Genomic DNA, 22288 nt, shown 5'->3' on the forward strand with positions numbered 1-22288 from the left:
GGCGAAGGTTCACCTTCTAACAGGACAACGACCCTAAGCACACAGCCAAGACAACGCAGGAGTGGCTTCGGGATAAGTCTCTGAATGTCCTTGAGTGGCCCAGCCAGAGCCTGGACTTGAACCCGATCGACCATCTGGAGAGACCTGAACATAGCTGTGCAGCAACGATCCCCATCCAACCTGATAGAGCTTGAGAGCATCCGCAGAGAATAATTGGAGAAACTCCCCAAATACAGGTGTGCCAAGCTTGTAGTGTCATACCCAAGAAGACTCTAGGCTGTAATCGCTGCCAAAGGTTCTTCAACAAAGTACTGAGTAAAGGGTCTGAATACTTATGTAAATGTGATATTTCTGTAGTTTTTTTGTTTGTTTTTTATAAACTAGCAAACATTTATAAAAACCTGTTTTTACTTTGTTATTATGGGGTATTGTGTGTAGATTGATGAGGAAAATAACAATTTAATCAATTTTAGAATAAGGCTGTAACAAAATGTAGAAAAAGTCAAGGGGTCTGAATACTTTCCGAATGCACTGTATATGCCATTTAGCAGACGCTTTCATTCATAGCGTTTTGCAGTCATGCGTGCATTCATTTTGAGTACAGCTGGTCCCGGGAATTAAACCCACTATCTTGGCGTTGCAAGCGACATGCCAAGCTTGTAGCATCATACCCAAGACTCAATGCTGTAATCGCTGTCAACTGAACTATAATTTACGCTTGAGCCGACATTTGCAGCGTTTACCATGAATATGATATCAGCAAATGTTGAGGAAAATGCCTTTAAAAGGCTCATTGTCTGGCTGTCCAGTGCACTTCTCTATAAACGCGCCTTGGATTGAATCCCGGCCTCAAACTACAAACACTCCAGTTAAATGTTTAATGACACTGGCACCTCCAACCCTGAAAGTTGAGCTGTCGTTGTTTTTCTCCATTCCATCCTCCCCACCATCACTCCATTCCATCCTCCCCACCGTCACTCCATTCCATCCTCCCCACCATCACTCCATTCCATCCTCCCCACCATCACTCCATTCCATCCTCCTCACCGTCACTCCATTCCATCCTCCCCACCATCACTCCATTCCATCCTCCTCACCGTCACTCCATTCCATCCTCCCCACCATCACTCCATTCCATCCTCCTCACCGTCACTCCATTCCATCCTTCTCACCGTCACTCCATTCCATCCTCCTCACCGTCACTCCATTCCATCCTCCTCACCGTCACTCCATTCCATCCTCCCCACCATCACTCCATTCCATCCTCCCCACCATCACTCCATCCCATCCTCCTCACCGTCACTCCATTCCATCCTCCCCACCGTCACTCCATTCCATCCTCACCACCATCACTCCATTTCATCCTCCTCACCGTCACTCCATTCCATCCTCCCTACCGTCACTCCATTCCATCCTCCCCACCATCACTCCATTCCATCCTCCTCACCATCACTCCATTCCATCCTCCTCACCGTCACTCCATTCCATCCTCCCCACCATCACTCCATTCCATCCTCCCCACCGTCACTCCATTCCATCCTCCCCACCATCACTCCATTCCATCCTCCCCACCATCACTCCATTCCATCCTCCCCACCATCACTCCATTCCATCCTCCTCACGTCACTCCATTCCATCCTCCTCACCGTCACTCCATTCCATCCTCCCCACCATCACTCCATTCCATCCTCCCCACCATCACTCCATTCCATCCTCCCCACCATCACTCCATTCCATCCTCCTTACCGTCACTCCATTCCATCCTCCTCACCGTCACTCCATTCCATCCTCCCCACCGTCACTCCATTCCATCCTCCCCACCATCACTCCATTCCATCCTCCTCACGTCACTCCATTCCATCCTCCTCACCGTCACTCCATTCCATCCTCCTCACCGTTACTCCATTCCATCCTCCCCACCGTCACTCCATTCCACTCCACCCACCTAAACCCTCTGATAAGCTCCCAGACTGATGAGGCAGGCACAGGCAGCCGCCTCCACCAGAGCGTGTGGAGCTGGGAGACTCACTGCACACTGATTTCATGCACACTCACTCACACAGAAAAGAGGGGATCTGTGGAGCAGAAATGCTTCTCTTATTAGCAAAACTCATCCACCTGCACGCTACATTGAGTCCCTGGCAATTTCACAAGAAATCAAGAGGACAAACGCCCATAGCATGAGCCAATGGGCTGCTGTAGCTCTGCCGTCACTGTACCGTCAACCTGCCATTTAGACACTCTGAATCATCCCAAGTTTGGTCCTTCTCGGATTCGAGACGAAAGGTAATCTCACTAGCCACATTCCCCCATGATACCTGGGGCCGTATTCATTAGGCACCAAACGGAAGCAAACCGACTGAAACAGGGAGGGACTATCTGAACTTGTACAATAACAAACACTCAGTTTGTTTTCTGTTGCAAAGCCTTTTGCCACGGTGAGCCCTAATGAATACAGCCCTGGTCCCTGTTACTAACTCTCCCAATGGCTAGATTCATTCAGAAATGTCTGACCCGGGTGAGGTATTTCACATGTGCATATGAAAAGCTTTTCAGGGAATTACTTCAAAGGAAAGAGTAATTATGTTTGGCAAAAGAATATGTCTAAGTGACAATGAGTGATCCTGAAATAAACATGTCAGCATGGCTCTAAAAGGATCTGCTTTCTGGACTCTATCTATCTACCTTTAAAGATAGATACTCAGGTACTTTGGTGAATGGTAAGTATTTTTTAAACCTCCCACTTTGAGCTGGATGTGTCAATGTGTAGTTCATACATGCATAATCTATGATCAGAATTACTGTCTTATGTCAATTAGCCACGAAATCCCTAGTTTGAAAGCAACTGTTTTCTGGAAGCTTTGCGGCGCAATTTTCCATACATTTACTGTACCTCCACATGAGCCAGCCCCCTAGCAATTCGAGTGTCAGCCAATGACCTTCAGCCCCTTGCCATTTGAGTGACAGCTAGCAAGATGCACACACAGTAGAGCGAGAGAGAGTGCAATGACGTGGTGCACATATCTGCACATTTGTGACATACTACGCAATTTCCGGGGACTACTTTTGGCTTGTGGGCGCTACTTTCAGAACTGCTGGCTACATAGTATACAAAAGTACCAGACAATATCTTGGTGTGCGTGTATTACTATATTTATATGTGGGATATTGTTTTTCAACAGGAAAAGTAGCTGGAGTGTGTCTTTAAATGGCTATGAGGGATGTGGTAAATATCACGTTAGCCGTGGTTCATTTCATTGATGAAAGAATCACAGTACTCATTTCTTTCTCATTCTGTTCCCATAATGATCAGCATCTGTAGATATGTTGTGTTAGAGCTGAGTTGATGCCTTTAAAGCATGGCCTGATGTTGAGAGCTTTCATTTAACGTTGAGTGTCTTTAATTATAAATAAATGTTTGGCCATTTTTGACTGATATTCAATATTGAAAAAGTAATGAATGATCCAATGGCTGGGCAGGACACTTGATCTGAGTTGTATGCTGTCAATATCATGATGTACACAAACAAAAACACAAGAAAAGCAGCAGTGAGTGAGAAAGGCATGCGTGAGTGGAGTGGACTGAGCAAGACTGAAGCCCATATAATATAATCAAAGATAGTTTAGTATGAAGATATGTAGAAAGTGCTTCTCCAATAGAAATCCCCGATCACGATTGTAGGCGATGTCATGGCGACGTTGGCTAGCTAAACCCATGTACAGAAACACGTCATCGGGTCTAACGGTCATCTCACGCCAAACTGCGCATGTACAGGCTGTCAAATCAAAGGCACTCATTCGATGTAAAGCTGTTTTTGACAAACATGGAAATGTGTCAGTTTGTCACTTTCATGAGGTTGGAGTAATAACATGTTCAACTACTTAAGACATAGGCTCAAATCTAAGTTGTACCTTTAGATTTAGGGGAAATTAACAAGGAATAATTTTGTACTTCTCTCATTGACTTTTCAAACCCCAAACCCCGGTCTGGTCTACTTAGTCTGCTTCTCAAGTGTTCCCGGAAGGTGCCTCTGGGTTTAGATACTCTGTGATATCATCATCTTCAGACTCGTCAGGCTCTAATTCTAATGGCCTAATTGGCTAGGTGGCAATATCTGGACAAGGTGTGCTGCCAAAGCTACAGCTCAGTTGTATAAGAATGGCCCTATAACGACAGTGAACAATGTGTTACATACCGTCAACCAATAACAGGCCCAAACACAGGGACTGACCCCACTTATCTGCCACTTGTGGTGTTGCGTCAGAGACACAGTGACACATACGATGACGCAAGGCTAGTTCAGCATATGAGAGAAAACCACTTGCTTAACGGCTTCCTGTGCAAGTGTGTGGTTCCAGAGAGGGATATTGACGGTGACACTAGCAGGCCCTGGCCCTGGCCTAGATCATAAGAGGTGGCAGGGGGAGGGAGGAGGGCAGGCCAAGTTGTCAGCAGAGCTAGCTAGGTGCTCACACTGCTTAGATAAACCTGGAGGATTAGTGCCCCAGTTAAAGTTGGGGCAAAGAGGATTAGCCTCTCCTCCTGTGAGGTAGCAAGAGATTCCCTGTGTCCTTCAGCAAGGCTAGGGATGGAGGGATGGAGGGAGGGAGGGGAGGAAGGAAGAAAGGTGGGGAAGGAGATGGGAAAGAAATAGATGAGGCTCTGGGCCCATATTCACAAAGTGCAGCTATAGGTCAGATTTCCCTTTTTAGATCATAATGAATAAGAGTATATAGGAATGGGGGGTGGGCGGGGGGCGGGGACCTGATCCTATATTAGCACCCCTTATTGTGAATACAGGCCCTGCAGCACTTATGCCTACTACCTATCTGAGACATATGACTGTTTAACCAGACAACAGGAGAAGACATTGGAGCAAGGTGGATGGATAAAGGGGAAAAGCTTGGAGGTGCTTTGGAAGGTAGTAAGGCTTTGACTTATGTTGAAGAATGTGTGTTTAGATTGGAGAAGTAATTGGTCAGGGTCGTATTCATTTGGGCACACCGTAGCAAAACATTTTGCAGCTGAAAAACAGTGGTTCTTTATTGTTTCAGTTTGTTTTCTTCTGTTTGTTCCCTAATGAATACAACCTTTGTGCTATAGGGAAGTGAGGCCACTGAGCGTATTTAGGAATTTAGACTTCTGTTTCCATCTGCTGGCCAACATAAGGATTGCTGTTGATTGCAGATTCAGAACAGAAAGAAATCATATAGCTCATACAATGTGATAGTATGTCATATGAATAATTCATAAAAAGGCACTTTGTTGCAAAATTTACATTTACATTTTACATTTTAGTCATTTAGCAGACGCTCTTATCCAGAGCGACTTACAGTAAGTGAGTACATACATTTTCATACTTTTTCATTCTGGTAGGAATGTATAAAGAATTGTATAAAATAAAAACATTGAAACACATAGGAAGATATTCATCCAATAATGTCCCAAAAAGGCCTCAACAAAACACGATGGAAAAACTGTGTTCATTTACAATCTTAAATTTACATAACATATTCCTCACTGCAATAGCAATGCCTCCATCTTCAAAACCATTCCCTGGGTGATATTGGATCAGTAGCAAATATTCCGGTCTTAAATTAAGGTATATTTTCATTTTGGTAGAGCACCAAACTTCTAAAAAAAAACACATCTACATACACTCCCCAATGTATTTATTTGGACAGTGACGCTAAAACTTTTAATTTGGCTCTATACTCCAGCATTTTGGATTTGAGATCAAATGTTTTATATGAGGTGACAGTACAGAATGTCACCTTTTATTTTAGGGTATTTTCATACATCTGTTTTACCATTTAGAAATGAAAGCACTTTATGTATCTGGTCCGCCCAAGGGCACATCAACAGATTTTTCACCTAGTCGGCTAGGGGATTCGAATCAGAGACCAGGTAAAGATGCACCTTCCCCCTGGGTTAAAACCATCAAGTAGTATCCTCAGGTAGAGGAGACTGGTCATCACAGCAATTAATGGTTGGCTTTGAACATACACATTTTTTGAAAGATAGGAATCTAGCGTTAGATTGTCTTATAATACTTAAATACATATATTTGGCAACAGAGTTTTGTGCAAAGTGGCAAACTTTGTGGCCCAACACTTTTTTTGTCAGTCTGAGTATGATGACCTTCGATCTGCAGGTTCTTAACATTGGCCCTCCCTGGGGTGCTGGGCTCTAGCCCTCTGCACAGGGTCAGTGTCTGGAGGTCAGTGGCTCCATTTCCAGTACTAGGTCACGTGGTTGCTGCCCTTTATTCTGCTCCATAACCCGCGGCACCATCGTGGACCAACGATCTACAGGAGGTTGGGGAACAAAGGTCAAAGGTTGGCAAATGTGATTTACCTTGCCCTTATACACTGTACTGTATATTTGTCTTTGTAGACTGTGTATGTGCATTAGTGCACTTGAGCATTTATTAGAAAACAAAGTATTAGAGTGTCACCTCTCCTCAGGCCACGGACGGTTTGATGCACTGTACTGGAGCTTGGGAGGGTTTCTGTTATGTTCTTGCCCGGGTCTTCGTTGATTATGGCCAGGTTCTGATTCCAATGGCACCAGTTGACCTCGTCCACCCTGGGTGACCACAGAAGATGTTTGCATTTTGTGGAATTAATCTTTTTCACAAAATATAGCATATCACAAACGGCGTCCTATAAAGAAGACACTGGGCTGTCTGACTGACTGACCAATCAGACACGTTTCTCTAGTGCAGAGAGGGGTGAGAGTCCAGAGAAACGACTATGTGTACCTAAAGCACCAGCGGCAGTCGGGGGTGCCGTCCCAGTTCTTCCCCACTGTCACCATCTCCCCGGACCGAAAGGACTTCCGCAGACACACAGGGAAGGAGCGCTCAATGTCCAGGATGGTCGTAGCCCACTGTCATTAAAACATAACGGCAACTGACATGTAGTAGTGTTTTTCATAACATAGGCCTACTTAATGTGGCTCTGCCTAGATGATGCACTGTGCATAAGGCCATCAACAGAGGATAACAGGGTTGTGTTCATTAGTCACCAAAAATAAGACAGATTTTCTGCACTTTCTGTCCAATATGAAATGCTCGTTTTTTGTTTTCTATTGCAAAACATTTTCAACAATGTGCCCTAATGAATACAACCCAGGCGTTCACCAGGGAACCTGTCCATCAGCTGTCCTCCTCACTAACCTGCAGCTTCCAGATCTTCTTGCTCTCCTTGGACACCTGGCTCACCGTCTCTCCCATCAGAGCGATCAACATGTTGAGCAGTAGAACAAAGCTGAGGATGATGTAGGTGACCAGCAGGATGAGGAAGACAGCCGGGTACTGAGTCTTGCTGACCATGTCCAGATCGCCCATACCGATGGTCAGTTTGAACAGGTCCAGCAGGAATTTGCTGAAGGTGTTTGTGTCCCGGCACTGGGGGTAGGTGGGGCAGCCGCCTTTCTCCGGACACACCTCTTCCGGCCCGGGGCACACCGTCAGGAGGGACACAAGAGCTGGGGAGAAGATGGGAGACATAAGGAGATGAAAAGGGAGGTTCTCTTCTGTTTCAACTGGTCAACAGACTGCTGAGAAGAAGTGCTGATTAGAGGACACTGTACCTGACGCGTATCCAATCATGAAGAGCAGGTAGACCAGTAGAAACCGGAACAGATCTTTGAAGAGAATCTGAGAGCCAAAGAAGAAGGATAAATTGTGATCTGCCGTCTAGTGTCCAAATAGTCCATATTCATTTCATATTCAATGTGATGGATGAAAGAGTGAAAGAGTTGATACCTTCTGTATCATGATGCTGTAGGTGCCGGTGAGCTTCAGGCCTCTGGTGAAGTAGAGAGTGTTCATCCAGCCCAGGACCAACGCAAACACCATCACAGCCACATAGGCCTCCATACCCGACAGGTAGAGGGCCGCAGTCACTATCACCAGCAAAGAGTAGATGAAGCTAAAAAATATATAAGAGTTGGGCCATGTTCATTTGCCCCAAACGGAAGAAAACGGACCGAAATGGGGAGGTACTATCTGAACATGTCCAATAAGAAACACGTTGTACCCTAATGAATACGACCCTGATGTTAACATTCCAGGAAACAGCAATAATCATTCTCCTACCTACGTGATAGATACAGATAATATTTCTCGTACATGGGAGTGCCATTTGGCATTTAACGGGCACCATGTAGGCCCTCGCAGATGCAGTGCTAATGATGAAAACAAACATGCTTCGGAGCAGCGGTCAACATCCTCCGCTCTTTGTTGGGATCGTAGGTTTAATTAAAGAAGATGTCAACTATAAAACGTACCAGGGAAAGGGGGGCTTTAATGTGGAATTAATTAGACGACTCAATTAAAAAAGGATGAGAAATAAGCCTTGTGTACAAGTCAGAGGGAGCTACAGAGGGGGGAGGGGGGCTGGAGTCTTACTAGAGCAGCTGAAAGGATCCATTGACAAATATGGAGTTCACCGCAGGGCATTTCTTCAGTAAGAGGTCCTTAATCTACAAAGCAGAGAGAGAGAGAGAGAGAGAGAGAGAGAGAGAGAGAGAGAGAGAGAGAGAGAGAGAGAGAGAGAGAGAGAGAGAGAGAGAGAGAGAGAGAGAGAGAGAGAGAGAGAGAGAGAGAGAGAGATAGAACTATAGATTATTGCTTCAATGAATGTCAGAAAATAAACAAGATACATTTACAGGGGAGATCTAAGATTTATAGCAAAAGTGTGTGTTTGTGTACACATTTCGAGTCACCTTTGAAATAAGTTGTTTATTGTAGAGTCAACATTCAAAGCTGTCTGACTCTGATTGGATGCTTCAACCAGAAGAAAAAACTCACGTTGGTGAGGAAGAAGAAGACTCCAGAGCACAGGGTGACAATCTCCCCTACCAGACGCAGGTAGTCTGTGGAGGTGGTATAGGGGTACGGAGGCTGGGCAGGGACAAACAGAGTTAAAGCTTTGCTGGTGGTGACACCCATACTGTTTTCACAGTATACGTATAGTAATATAATAATAATGCTGACACTTTCATCCAAAGCGACTTTGTATAAGTACATACATTTTTTGTATTTGTATGTGAGTTGTTGGGAACATACGTACCGTTCCCTGGGATGGGCGGTAGTAGGCCACCAGGGTGAAGATGATCATGGTCACCAGGTAGGACACAACACTGATGTAGAAGGTGACGGCAGCAAACTTCTGCCACTTGGCTCTCAGCAGCTCGTTGATGGGCTCCACAGCCAGCATCTCATGGCGATTCTGTGGACAGTGCAGAAAGACATCCAGTAATGATAAGAAGAGAGTATGGTGTGAATGAGACATCATCTTATATCTTTCCTAGGACTATCTCAGTAAAACATCTATTACAGGTAGAAATAGAAAAACACACGTAGCCCCTGTCTATCACGCCCCATCTCATATGCTTAGGCACAAAACATGCACTGAAGACTTAAGTTAGCTCCCAGAGCTTTAAAGCCCAGGCTTTAGCTCAGCCTGCTATCACACACCTCAATGCGGCTGTTGTAGACCAGGATCTCTAGCACAGACACCTCCTCTCCACAGGTGTCCAGGGAGGAGAGGTCGTACAGGGAGGAGTACACGGGGCCGTATGCCCAGTCCTTAAACTTCCGCGAGAGGTGACGCGCTTCCTCGTCCTTGATCTCCCTGCGAATGATGTGCTGGAAAACCTGGGAGAAAATCATAATAACGAAGTTGACCTTTTTTGTCTGTTTTATAATGGATGTGATTATATTTTTCTGTCAATAATACAATACCTAACCCCTCGAAGCACCCCGCAATAGCATTCCCATTGGCGTTGCTAATGTTCCTCAAAATATCCCTTTAAGATTATAGTTCCACATACACGTGATATATGTGTTCGTTCTCAATCTCACCCCAATTTTTCCCAGCTTGGCCGCCATCATGAGGGGCGACATGCCATCATTGTTGAGCACGTCCTCCAGACTGCCTTCTGGGTAGAGCTTGGCACACTTGGTCAGCAGCACGTCGTACATCTTGGTGAGGAAGCGGGTGTTGTCCCGAGTGTTGTCGGCGATGTGCACAAGGGCGTGCAGCACTGTGTTGCCGCGTGAGTCCTGCCGTCGAAGGTCGGCCTTCTTGTGGGCATTCTCGGTCAGGTAGTGCACCATGTTTGGCTGGTTGGTGCACGCTGCCAGCGACAGAGGCAGCTCGCCTGGCCAAAGAGATACCGTCAGAGACACACAGCAACAAGCACATACATCAAAAGGATCCCCTTTTACGATGGAACCAATAGAAAAGTCCCAAATGTGCAACCCCGCCGACCTGGCAGTCAGGCAGTCTCTTTCCACTCTAGGAATTGATGCAAGTTCTTGTGGAACAGCAAAACACTTTAAGCATGTCTTTGTAAGGCTCTCTATACGTGGATCAAAGATTGGACTTAAATTCTTACACCGAAAAGAGCACAATTAAACACTACTTGTCTGAGGGAGGGGCCCATGTCTTGAAACTAGTGGGCCAAAAGCAGCTGCTGAAAACGAGCCGTTGCCATGGGTGACAGACTACCCTGTCACCTCTCATGGGAAACGCTCCTCTTCATGGATTTGCACGGGTGCTCGTGGAGTGTTAGCTAGCGCTAAATCACATTAGCTGTCGCCTCTCTGCCAGGTTTCCTGTTCACCTCAGCACAAAGCTCCGGTGCGGGATTTGGGAATGATTTGGGAATGACAGTCGCACTGGATATCATCCCTCGGGTGATGAGCATGGAATTTAATGCATTAATACATTAACAATGACAGTAGAGAATATTTTGGGGATATATTTGCGTACTAAAATATTCTCTCTTTCTACCTGTATCTCTATCTATGCCTCTCCCTCCATCTCCTTTATAACCCTTTCACATTCCTGAGCCAAGCAGAGCTGTAGGGTACTGCACTGGCCTGGTTACGCATCGACCATAGTTGCCGACAGTGCTTGAAAGGACTATGTCAAGGTAACGTATCCGAGCCAGCACAGTGCAGTTCGCACAGTGCAGTTCGGTTCGACAGGATAGTGTGAAAAGGGTATTTGTTTGTTGAACTTGAGGCTGGAAGGTCTAGTTGAGGTGAATGGGATGTAGTCTACTCTGGAAATAGTCGAATGTTGAGTTCAGGGTTGAGAGTTTCAGGGATACTGTCCAATCAGCAGAGGGCAGTATGGAGTGACATGTTTTATTTGGAGGCTTTCTGTCAATGTACTCTTGACCAGGAACCTCGGTGAAGTCAGCAAAGCATGGGCAGCCCACCCATCTGAAGTGGAGTGGGTATGTTTGCTTTTCTTCAGCAGCAAGACACAGACACCTTTCACCAAACTGCTCAGAAATACTTGTTGAACTTGTGACATGTTTTCTTTTCTTTTTTGGAGATGACTACTAATAATGATATTTTTGATGATATGACTTCAGACTAGTTTTGGATGATTATAGAAGTTTACCATTGGCCCATCAAACTATTCTGACTGTGTTTGCCCAGCCCAAAACGGCCACGTAAAAAGTAAAATGTCAGTTAATTTTACCATGGCAACTGAAAGCATTTTCCAAGAGAAACTAAGCACTACCTTAGCTGTGGTCCAGTAAGTATTTACTCCAAGTTATCCTACTGTGCAGCGATCCAGTCTTTATAGCACAAACCTTTGGGCATGTACAATAAAGGCACACTGAGATAGCTAGAAAATTACTTTTCAAGTGCACTACTTAAAGACACACTGACATGACCTCACAGTGTGGGGAACCAATGGCCCCCTGTCATGTAAAACATCAGACATATCATTGAAAACCATGAGAAATAGAATATAACTTTACTAGTATCGAAATACTGCCAAAGTTCAATAATAGACTAGGAGGGCATGAATGTTACTATACATAGCACCATATGGATACCTAAGAATTCTCATTATGTGATTAAACCATACTCCTGCAGTGTACTGTTACTTTAAGCATATTTAAAATAGATCTTAAAACACATATTTTTAGCTTTGCTATTCCTTAGGGTGCTTTTTAGTCGTTCAGTTTTTATTGTTATTCAATCGTTTTTATCCTCTAATGTTTGCTGTGTAGTAAATATTTAAGTTTTTATTTTCATTGTTTTTATTTATTTTTTAATTGTGAAGGACATTGTGTTGCATTCCATGACTGAAATGTGCTATATAAATAAAGCTTGATTTTATTTGATTAAGCTCCTGCTGACTGATAACTTTGGTTCTTGGTATGCCAATAAAATATTACCTCTTGAATCTGAATCTTACACAAAGAGTTTCTGTAGACAGTAGAATGGATCAGATCTGATTCTACCGTTGTGGTGTCTTACCAAAGTAGAAGTAGCCCCCCTCGTCCCTGGGTTGGAAGAAGCGTCCCCGGGCCTGAGCGTGGACATCCGCCCCTTTCTCCACAAGCAGCTCCACATACTGCTTACAGCGCCTCTCGATGGCGATGTGGAGCGCCGTCTGGCCTGGCGACACACACATTAGTCAGTCAACACCAGTGGCATGTATTCATGGATGCCAATGGAAGCCAGGCTTCCCCCAAAAAATTGACCAATAAAATAAAAAAATAAAAAATTATAATGTATCTTTCGTCTCTCTGTGTTTCATAATTTTCCTTCACTTCACAAGAGGCTGAATGTATCTCACAGGAGAACGCATCCGAGCGAGCGATACAGCGCCCCTCTGTCTCTCTAGATGTAGGCCATCTATCTGATGCTGTCTGGTCCAAACGAGTATGACATTGTTGCCGCCCGTAGCACTGAAGGCAAGGGAAGCCAGCGAGCATCTGGCCTCCCTTGACAATTTATTTTATTTTTTATAGCCAATCAGTGTTGAGCTCAACTGTTAATGGTCCTGGTGCACCAAAAAAAAGTGTCACGGGAAGCCAGCTTGGATTTGGCATCACTCCTATCAAATCCCATTGAGAGCATATGTCATTGACAGAAAAACTTGAATTGTTGCATCTCCGTTGTGTTGATGTCATTCGGTGACTAGCTAGCCAGCTAGCTAAAATGGGCCCTTTCGTAAATTAGCCATGGATGGAGATAGGGATTTGGACTTGTGGTTTTACTTAATTCTCTGTACTGGCCAATGATTATAACGATGATTCTGATCCAACCATTAATTCATACATTGTTGTGCCCCTGGCCTGAGAGGATGGAAGTTCAATATGTAGCTAGATGTAGAAGGCTAATGTTAACTTCACTGGACAGAGGTTGCTATCCGGTTTTGTGATAAAACAAAGGTGCGGTTGTGTCTTCTTATTGTCTCGGCCTTTAGGCCTATATATCACGGTTGCAAGGCATATTAATTAACAGGTTAAAGAGCAAACAACGATATTATCACAACACATAGGTTGCAATATGTCGTTTTCGGGAAGGGGGGCTTGGCTTCCCCAGTGATTTTACTCATGCACCGGTACTGGTCAACACATAGGGTAAAGGGGACAAGTGGTCGAATTGGGATAATTAGATAATTTGGTCTCTCACTGTCTACTGAGTCCCACCTTGAGCAATGAGGAAAGGTGCACTGACTAGCGGTGTCTGACAAAGACACAAACAACATCTCCATTCCAAGCCTGGAATGGAGATGTTCAACCGCTTACCTTTCCTATCCACGCTTCAGAGGACAAAGTTATTGTTGTAGCCAAGGTGATACCACATTCACTAACTCCCAGTATCATATAAATAAATGTGTATGTTTTTCTCTTAGGTTAACAAAGGAGACCCGAGTTCTTCTGCAGTGACCGAGCTGTAAATAGTCAGAGCACACAGGCATACAGCCATAAACACATTCCTTCTGGCTTGTGTATTCATTAAAGGGCCCCTGTGCCAACAGTAAGGAGACATATGGTTGCCATGGCCATCTGTCTACTACTTCAGTACTGTGTGGAGGTGGACTATGGCTGTGTCTAAAATGGCATCCTATTCCCTATATAGTGCACTACTTTTGACCAGACCACTATGGGGCATTTCAGACTCACGCAATGTGAGACATCCTGGCCAAATCCCATTTTAACAGAAAATCTTAACAACGCCAACATACTGAGGTGCTTCAGGACAGGACAGGTGGTCTGTGCATCTTGATTGGGGAGAATAGGGTGACAGTATTTTACACAGGAGGGCTAACGGGCTTAGACCTAAGACAGTGAATAGAAGAAACAGGTGTCCTGCACTACTGTTTCCAACAAATGCCAAAGCTGTAAGGGCACATCTTTGAGGTGTAACAGCCATATTATCCACCCTTCCTCTGTAAATAGAAGCCCCATAGAGAAGCCCTGTGTTGGGCCAGAGCCCAGGATGTGTGGGCTCTTTGTGCAGGAGGTGTCAGTGATGCTGTAGGTGGGTGTGGTGGTGGAATCAGGCGCAGGACGCAGAAGTACAGTCCAAAGACTTTAGTGAAATATCCACAAGAGAAACGCACAAACTAGCCCGAAGGCGAAAACTCCGCACGCAGGCAAAAACAAAACGGGCGCACTACACAGGTGCGACAAAACACTCCAACACAATGGAGAACAGCTCAACCGAGCAAACAGTAATACGTCCAGCAAAACGCACGACAGTAAAACAATCACACACAACACTAGACAAACACAACGAGAACTTATAGGACACTAATTACACTAAACGATAACAGGTGTAACAACAATCAGACAAAAGCAAACGAACATAGAAACATGCAACGGTGGCAGCTAGTATTCCGGAGACGACGAACGCCGAAGCCTGCCCGAGCAAGGAAGAGAGGCAGCCTCGGCCGAAACCGTGACAGTACCCCCCCCCCCCCTTGACGCGCGGCTCCAGACGTGCGCCGACTCCGGCCTCGGGGACGACCAGGAGGACGCGGAGCAGGGTGCGTCGGGTGCCCACGATGGAATTCCGTCAGGAGAGACGGGTCCAAAATGTCTCTCCTCGGCACCCAGCACCGTTCCTCCGGGCCGTACCCCTCCCACTCCACTAGATATTGGAGACCCCCCATCCGACGTCTCGAATCCAAGATGGACCGCACGGAGTACGCCGGTGCCCCCTCGATGTCCAATGGGGGCGGAGGAGTCTCCCTGATCTCACTTTCTTGGAGTGGGCCAGCTACCACCAGCCTGAGAAGAGACACATGGAACGAGGGGTTAATACTTTTATACTCAACAGGTAGTTGTAATTTGTAACACACCTTGTTCAATCTTCTCAGGACTTTAAATGGCCCTACAAACCGCCGACCCAGTTTCCGACAGGGCAGGCGGAGGGGCAGGTTTCTGGTAGAGAGCCAGACTCGATCACCAGGTGCGTACACCGGTCCCTCACTGCGGTGGAGATCGGCGCTCGCCTTATGACGACGGAGGGCCCGCTGCAGGTGGACGTGTGCAGCGTTCCATGTCTCCTCCGAGCGCCGCACCCACTCATCCACCGCAGGAGCCTCGATCTGGCTCTGCTGCCAAGGTGCCAGAACCGGCTGGTAACCTAACACACATTGGAAAGGGGTTAGGTTAGTGGAGGAATGGCGTAGGGAATTCTGGGCCATTTCGGCCCAGGGAACGTACCTTGCCCACTCCTCCGGCCGGTCCTGGCAGTATGTTCTAAGAAACCTACCCACATCCTGGTTCACACGTTCCACCTGCCCATTACTCTCCGGGTGGTAACCCGAGGTGAGGCTCACCGAGACCCCCAACCGCTCCATAAAAGCTCTCCAGACTCTGGAGGTAAATTGGGGACCTCGATCAGACACAATATCCTCGGGTACCCCGTAGTGCCGGAACACATGGGTGAATAGTGCTTCGGCAGTTTGCAGGGCAGTAGGAAGGCCCGGCATAGGGAGCAAACGACAGGCCTTAGAAAACCGGTCCACAACGACCAGTATAGTGGTATTCCCCTGTGAAGGAGGAAGGTCAGTGAGGAAATCCACCGAGAGGTGAGACCATGGTCGTTGTGGAACGGGCAGGGGTAGTAACTTACCCCTAGGCAGATGTCTAGGCGCCTTACACTGGGCGCAAACCGAGCAGGAGGAAACATAAACCCTCACATCCCTCGCCAACGTGGGCCACCAGTACTTGGCACTAAGACAGTGCACTGTCCGGCCGATACCAGGGTGTCCAGAGGAGGGTGACGTGTGAGCCCAATAGATCAATCGATCCCGAACCTCGAGCGGAACGTACTTCCGACCCTCCGGGCATTGAGGTGGACTAGGGTCGGTGCGTAACGCCCGCTCGAGTTCAGCATCGACCTCCCACACTTCCGGTGCCACCAGACAAGACTCCGGCAGTATAGGAGTGGGCTCCACGGACCTCTCCTCTGTGTCATACCGCCGAGACAGTGCGTCTGCCTTACCGTTCTGTGACCAAGGGATGTACGTGATCTTAAATGTGAACCGGGTCAAAAACATATTCCACCTCGCCTGGCGAGGGTTCAGCCTCCTCGCTGCCCGGATGTACTCCAGGTTACGGTGGTCCGTCAAAATGAGGAAAGGGTGTTGAGCCCCCTCAAGCCAGTGCCTCCACACCTTTAGGGCCTGTACCACGGCTAACAGCTCCCTGTCCCCTACGTCATAGTTTCGCTCCGCCGGACTGAGCTTCTTGGAATAAAAAGCACAGGGACGGAGTTTAGGTGGCGCGCCGGACCGTTGCGAAAGCACGGCTCCTATACCGGCCTCTGACGCGTCCACCTCTACCTGAAATGGTAAAGAGGGATCCGGATGCGCCAGCACCGGGGCCGAGGTAAACAGGTCCTTCAGCCTCCCAAACGCCCTGTCCGCCTCGGCTGACCACTGCAGACGCACCGGACCCCCCTTCAAAAGAGACGTTATGGGAGCTGCCACCTGTCCAAAACCCAGAATAAACCTCCGGTAGTAATTCGCAAACCCCAAAAACTGCTGCACCTCCTTCACAGTGGTTGGCGTTTGCCAATTACGCACGGCTGACACCCGGTCTACCTCCATCTTCACCCCTGACGCAGACAACTGATAACCCAAAAAGGAGACCGACTCCTGGAAAAACAGACACTTCTCTGCCTTGACATACAGGTCGTGCTCCAACAGCCTCCGCAACACTCGGCGCACCAGGGCCACATGCTCGACTCGGGTAGGCGAGTACACGAGAATGTCATCTATGTACACGACCACCCCCTGCCCCTGCATGTCCCTGAAGATCTCATCCACGAATGATTGGAAAACTGAAGGAGCGTTCATCAACCCGTATGGCATGACAAGATACTCGTAATGGCCCGAGGTGGTACTAAAGGCTGTCTTCCATTCATCGCCCCCCCCTAATGCGCACCAAGTTGTACGCGCTCCTGAGATCTAATTTAGTGAAGAAACGCGCCCTGTGCAATGACTCCGTCATGGTCGCAATCAGCGGGAGTGGATAACTGTACTTCACCGTGATCTGATTGAGACCACGGTAATCAATGCACGGGCGTAACCCACCATCCTTTTTCTTCACAAAAAAAGAAACTCGAGGACGCAGGGGAAGTGGAGGGCCGTATGTATCCTTGTCTCAGAGATTCGTCTATGTAAGTCTCCATAGCTCTCTTCTCCTCCTGAGACAGAGGATACACATGGCTCCGTGGGAGCGCAGCTCCTGCCTGGAGGTCTATCGCACAATCTCCCTGCCTATGGGGAGGCAACTGCGTCGCCCTCGACTTACTGAACACAATAGCCAAATCCCCATACTCAGGGGGAACGTGCAATGCGGGCACCTGGTTTGGACTCTCCACCGAGGTAGCCCCCTACGGAAACGCCTAAACATCGACCCACACACTGGGCAGACCACTCCATCAGAGCCCTCTCCTGCCACGAAATAGATGGGTTATGGGTACTCAACCAGGGCATGCCCAGCACCACCGGATACGCAGGCGAGTCGATCAGAAATAGCTGGATCATCTCCTGATGACCCCCCTGCGCACACATCCTAAGTGGCGCCGTGACCTCCCTGATCAAGCCCGCACCCAACGGACGGCTATCTAGGGCATGAACGGGGAAGGGGACGTCAACAGGGAGAAGGGGAATCCCTAAGGCTAAACAAAATGTCTTATCAACAAAATTCCCAGCCGCGCCTGAATCTACCAGCGCCTTATGCTGGGAATGAGGTGCTACCTGTGGAAAACGCACAGGTATACAGAAGTGTGCAACAGAGAGCTCTGGGTGAGTGGGGCGCCTACTCACCTGGAAGGACTCCCCAGTGCGGGACCTGTCGTCTTCTCCCCTAGGAGGCCATCCCCAGCACCTAGCCGCGGTGTGTCCTCCCCGACCACAGTTGGTGCAGGAGATGGACCCCCTCGTAATCCGACCCCTCCTCTCTCTAGCGCCAGCGCCCCCGAGCTCCATGGGGCACGGCTTGGAGGCGCTGGAGGGTGAAATGGACGGACCCCCCTCGGGACGTCCGCGGGTAGCTAGCAGGGTATCCAGCCTGATGGACATGTCGGCCAACTGGTCGAACGAGAGGCTGGTGTCCCTACAGGCCAGCTCCCTACGGACGTCCTCACGTAGACTACATCGGTAGTGATCGATGAGGGCCCGCTCATTCCACCCTGCATCCGCCGCTAGAGTACGGAATTCCAAGGCGAACTCCTGGGCACTCCTCTTCCCCTGCCGGAGGCAGGAACAGACGCTCCCCGCCGCTCCCCTCCGGGGGATGGTCAAACACCGCCCTGAAGCGGCGGGAGAACTCGTCGTACGTGATGGTGGTAGCGTCTATTCTCCTCCACTCTGCGTTGGCCCATTCCAACGCCTTGCCGGAAAGGCAGGAGATCAGGGCGGACACGCTCTCGTGTCCCGAGGGCGCCGGGTGCACGGTGGCCAGGTAAAGCTCCACCTGGAGAAGGAATCCCTGACACCCGGCAGCGGTCCCATCGTAGGCCCTCGGGAGCGAGAGTCGAACTCCTCTGGGTTCCGGAGCGGGAATGGGCTGACTTGCCGATGGTGAGCCTCGGATGGTGGTGATCACCTCCTGCAGGGCGGACCCCATCCGCAGGATCTGGTCATTCTGCTCGCGGACCCTGTCCTCCAGCATCGCCTGTGCTGCTGCGGCTCCTGCTGATTCCATTCGAGCAGGTGTGTGATTCTGTCAGTGATGCTGTAGGTGGGTGTGGTGGTGGAATCAGGCGCAGGACGCAGAAGTACAGTCCAAAGACTTTAGTGAAATATCCACAAGAGAAACGCACAAACTAGCCCGAAGGCGAAAACTCCGCACGCAGGCGAAAACAAAACGGGCGCACTACACAGGTGCGACAAAACACTCCAACACAATGGAGAACAGCTCAACCGAGCAAACAGTAATACGTCCAGCAAAACGCACGACAGTAAAACAATCACACACAACACTAGACAAACACAACGAGAACTTATAGGACACTAATTACACTAAACGATAACAGGTGTAACAACAATCAGACAAAAGCAAACGAACATAGAAACATGCAACGGTGGCAGCTAGTATTCCGGAGACGACGAACGCCGAAGCCTGCCCGAGCAAGGAAGAGAGGCAGCCTCGGCCGAAACCGTGACAGGAGGAGCAGCGCAGTGGAGGACTCAGCGTAGGTAAGGCGTCTCTATTAAGCCTGCTTGTATGGAGGTAATACTGGCTATGTGGGCATAGTAGGCCGTACAGTTCAGGTACATGGAGATCATATAGATACATTATTTAATTATATGATGGAGATACAGTACCTGTGATAATATCCAATTAGAAGGATAGGATCTACTTCAATCCTAGTCAAATGATCCTACAGTACTGGGTCATGTTCATTAGTGCACGCAACAGAAAACGTAAAAAAAAAAACATTTTGCAATGGAGACCGAAAGTGAGCATCTGTTATTGGCCAAGTCCAGATAGTAGTCCCTCCCTGTTTCAGTTCGTTTGGTGCCTAATGAACAGGACCCTGTTTTAGTGAAGCGCTAACATGAGTAGAGACTGGTGATGTGCAGTTCACAAACTTCCCATCACCAGTAGATAGCTCACCTCTGTAGTAGACATCTCTGAAGGGCGTGTTGATGAACTCATGGAGGTTGACTGTCTGCTCTGCGATGTTCATCAGCAGAGGGATGGTGTCATTCTGACCATTGTACAGGTTCAGGAGGGCTTTGGGCAGGCACGTCTTACCTGTAGAAGGTTCTGGAAGAAAATACAACCAAAAAAAGGATGGGTGGAGGGATACTCAGAGTGGACATGTACAGTTCTGGGCATTAATTTTTCGAAATACTTTGCTTCAGCAAAGTGCATTGTTAATGTGAAAAACTATCTTGCAGCCAGGGTGACACCAAGCGCCAAGTTCATAAGCAATCAGCTACTAAACTATTTCTGAAATATGCCCCTGACTGAGCAGTAACATCCACTTTGAAGGAAATGTTTTTTCACTGTGCGGCAGTACAGGTGAACTTTATGATGCACAGAACTGTACATAGAGAGAAACACAGCAGATACATATATTTAGAGAGTTAGGCCAACTTTTAGAATTTGTTTATATTGTTCTAAGTCTAGACATTCAGTAACATAGCACTGTTTAAATATTCCCCATGTAATGTTATTGGGGAGCTAACATGGCTGCCATAGAATGTTGAAGTGTCATGTAAATGTGTCATAATGCAGAAACCGCATTGCCCCAACTCTCTAAATACATGGCTCTGGTTCCCAGTTGAGAGAAGGGGAAGAGGTTAGGGACACAGAATACACAAAAATAGAGGAAGTAAAGAACGGTGATAAATCGTTAGCGATAAGATAACAAAGGAAAGGGAAGGGAAGCAAGCGTGACATTTCAATGAAAATGGAAACATCTCAAAATCATGAGAAACAGAACAGCCAAACCAAACGTTGAAGTACTGTAAGTTGTCTGCTTCTATTGTTGACTTTAGGTCTGTGAGTTTTTTAGCTAGTCTGTCAAGCCCACTTTAGTCCTTTTCTTCACCGAGGAGACAGTTTGCTGTGATTTCTCTCTGCTCTCTGTTATAAAGTCCCACCTCATCCACACACAAACACACAGCCGACAGGAAGCTGTCCTTGGACACGCCTCTGGCAGGACAAAAGCTCTGACATCACAGTAGCTTCATTCTCCCTACTGTTTGGAACCAAGAACAACAGGGAAGAGAGGAGGGGGGATACTGATAGGTCAGAGATAGATAACCGAGTCAGAGGACAGAGAGTTGAACCCCTAGGGGCAGAAAGAGAGGAGGTCTGTTTACTCTCTCTTTTCCTCCGACCTTTCTGCCTTTGGCTGTGAAAGCTGACATAGGCTCATTTGAGACAGGAGATATTTGGCACCAGAGGGCTCCACCCACCACACCACCACTGGGATCATCTCACCTTTGAATTCCTCGTCGGTGAGCCTCTTGTCGTGACCCTGCAGGTACTCCAGCAGGCCTGAGAGGGCCTCCGGGTCGGCCCGTGACACGCCATCGAAAAGCAGCGTGCGGTTAAACACTTTCATCACCTTGGGTGGATCTGAGCCCGGAGGGTCCACACCTTCATCGCAGGACATCTCAGTCTTACTGTGTAGGACCATAGACATACATACTGTATACTCACATATAACACATACATACTGTTTACTCACATATAACACATACAGTGGGGAGAACAAGTATTTGATACACTGCCGATTTTGCAGGTTTTCCTACTTACAAAGCATGTAGAGGTCTGTAATTTTTATCATAGGTACACTTCAACTGTGAGAGACGGAATCTAAAACAAAAATCCAGAAAATCACATTGTATGATTTTTAAGTAATGAATTTGCATTTTATTGCATGACATAAGTATTTGATACATCAGAAAAGCAGAACTTAATATTTGGTACAGAAACCTTTGTTTGCAATTACAGAGATCATACGTTTCCTGTAGTTCTTGACCAGGTTTGCACACACTGCAGCAGGGATTTTGGCCCACTCCTCCATACAGACCTTCTCCAGATCCTTCAGGTTTCGGGGGCTGTCGCTGGGCAATACGGACTTTCAGCTCCCTCCAAAGATGTTCTATTGGGTTCAGGTCTGGAGACTGGCTAGGCCACTCCAGGACCTTGAGATGCTTCTTACAGAGCCACTCCTTTGTTGCCCTGGCTGTGTGTTTCGGGTCGTTGTCATGCTGGAAGACCCAGCCACGACCCATCTTCAATGCTCTTACTGAGGGAAGGAGGTTGTTGGCCAAGATCTCGCGATACATGGCCCCATCCATCCTCCCCTCAATACGGTGCAGTCGTCCTGTCCCCTTTGCAGAAAAGCATCCCCAAAGAATGATGTTTCCACCTCCATTCTTCACGGTTGGGATGGTGTTCTTGGGGTTGTACTCATCCTTCTTCTTCCTCCAAACACGGCGAGTGGAGTTTAGACCAAAAGCTCTA

General features: G+C 47.6%; 1 protein-coding gene across 2 annotated transcripts in view; it reads right to left on the reverse strand.

Annotated features, from left to right (window-relative positions):
- Positions 1-5811: 5811 nt before the first annotated feature.
- The window catches only part of LOC121584531 (transient receptor potential cation channel subfamily V member 4-like), a 29649-nt gene continuing 13172 nt past the window's right edge, over positions 5812-22288 (reverse strand). For both annotated transcript variants that reach the window (XM_041900453.1, XM_041900452.1), the window contains 14 exons: positions 21257-21441; positions 19919-20071; positions 12303-12443; positions 9876-10174; positions 9489-9668; positions 9082-9240; positions 8820-8912; positions 8418-8491; positions 7773-7938; positions 7598-7664; positions 7182-7492; positions 6765-6892; positions 6459-6589; positions 5812-6309 (listed from right to left, as the gene is read on the reverse strand). In XM_041900453.1, coding sequence (XP_041756387.1) covers positions 6209-6309; positions 6459-6589; positions 6765-6892; positions 7182-7492; positions 7598-7664; positions 7773-7938; positions 8418-8491; positions 8820-8912; positions 9082-9240; positions 9489-9668; positions 9876-10174; positions 12303-12443; positions 19919-20071; positions 21257-21441 — 2188 coding nt within the window. In that variant the 3' untranslated portion in view covers positions 5812-6208. The remainder of the gene's footprint in view (positions 6310-6458; positions 6590-6764; positions 6893-7181; positions 7493-7597; positions 7665-7772; positions 7939-8417; positions 8492-8819; positions 8913-9081; positions 9241-9488; positions 9669-9875; positions 10175-12302; positions 12444-19918; positions 20072-21256; positions 21442-22288) is intronic.

This window comes from Coregonus clupeaformis, chromosome 16 (genome assembly GCF_020615455.1).
Source record: "Coregonus clupeaformis isolate EN_2021a chromosome 16, ASM2061545v1, whole genome shotgun sequence".
Taxonomy (NCBI): domain Eukaryota; kingdom Metazoa; phylum Chordata; class Actinopteri; order Salmoniformes; family Salmonidae; genus Coregonus; species Coregonus clupeaformis.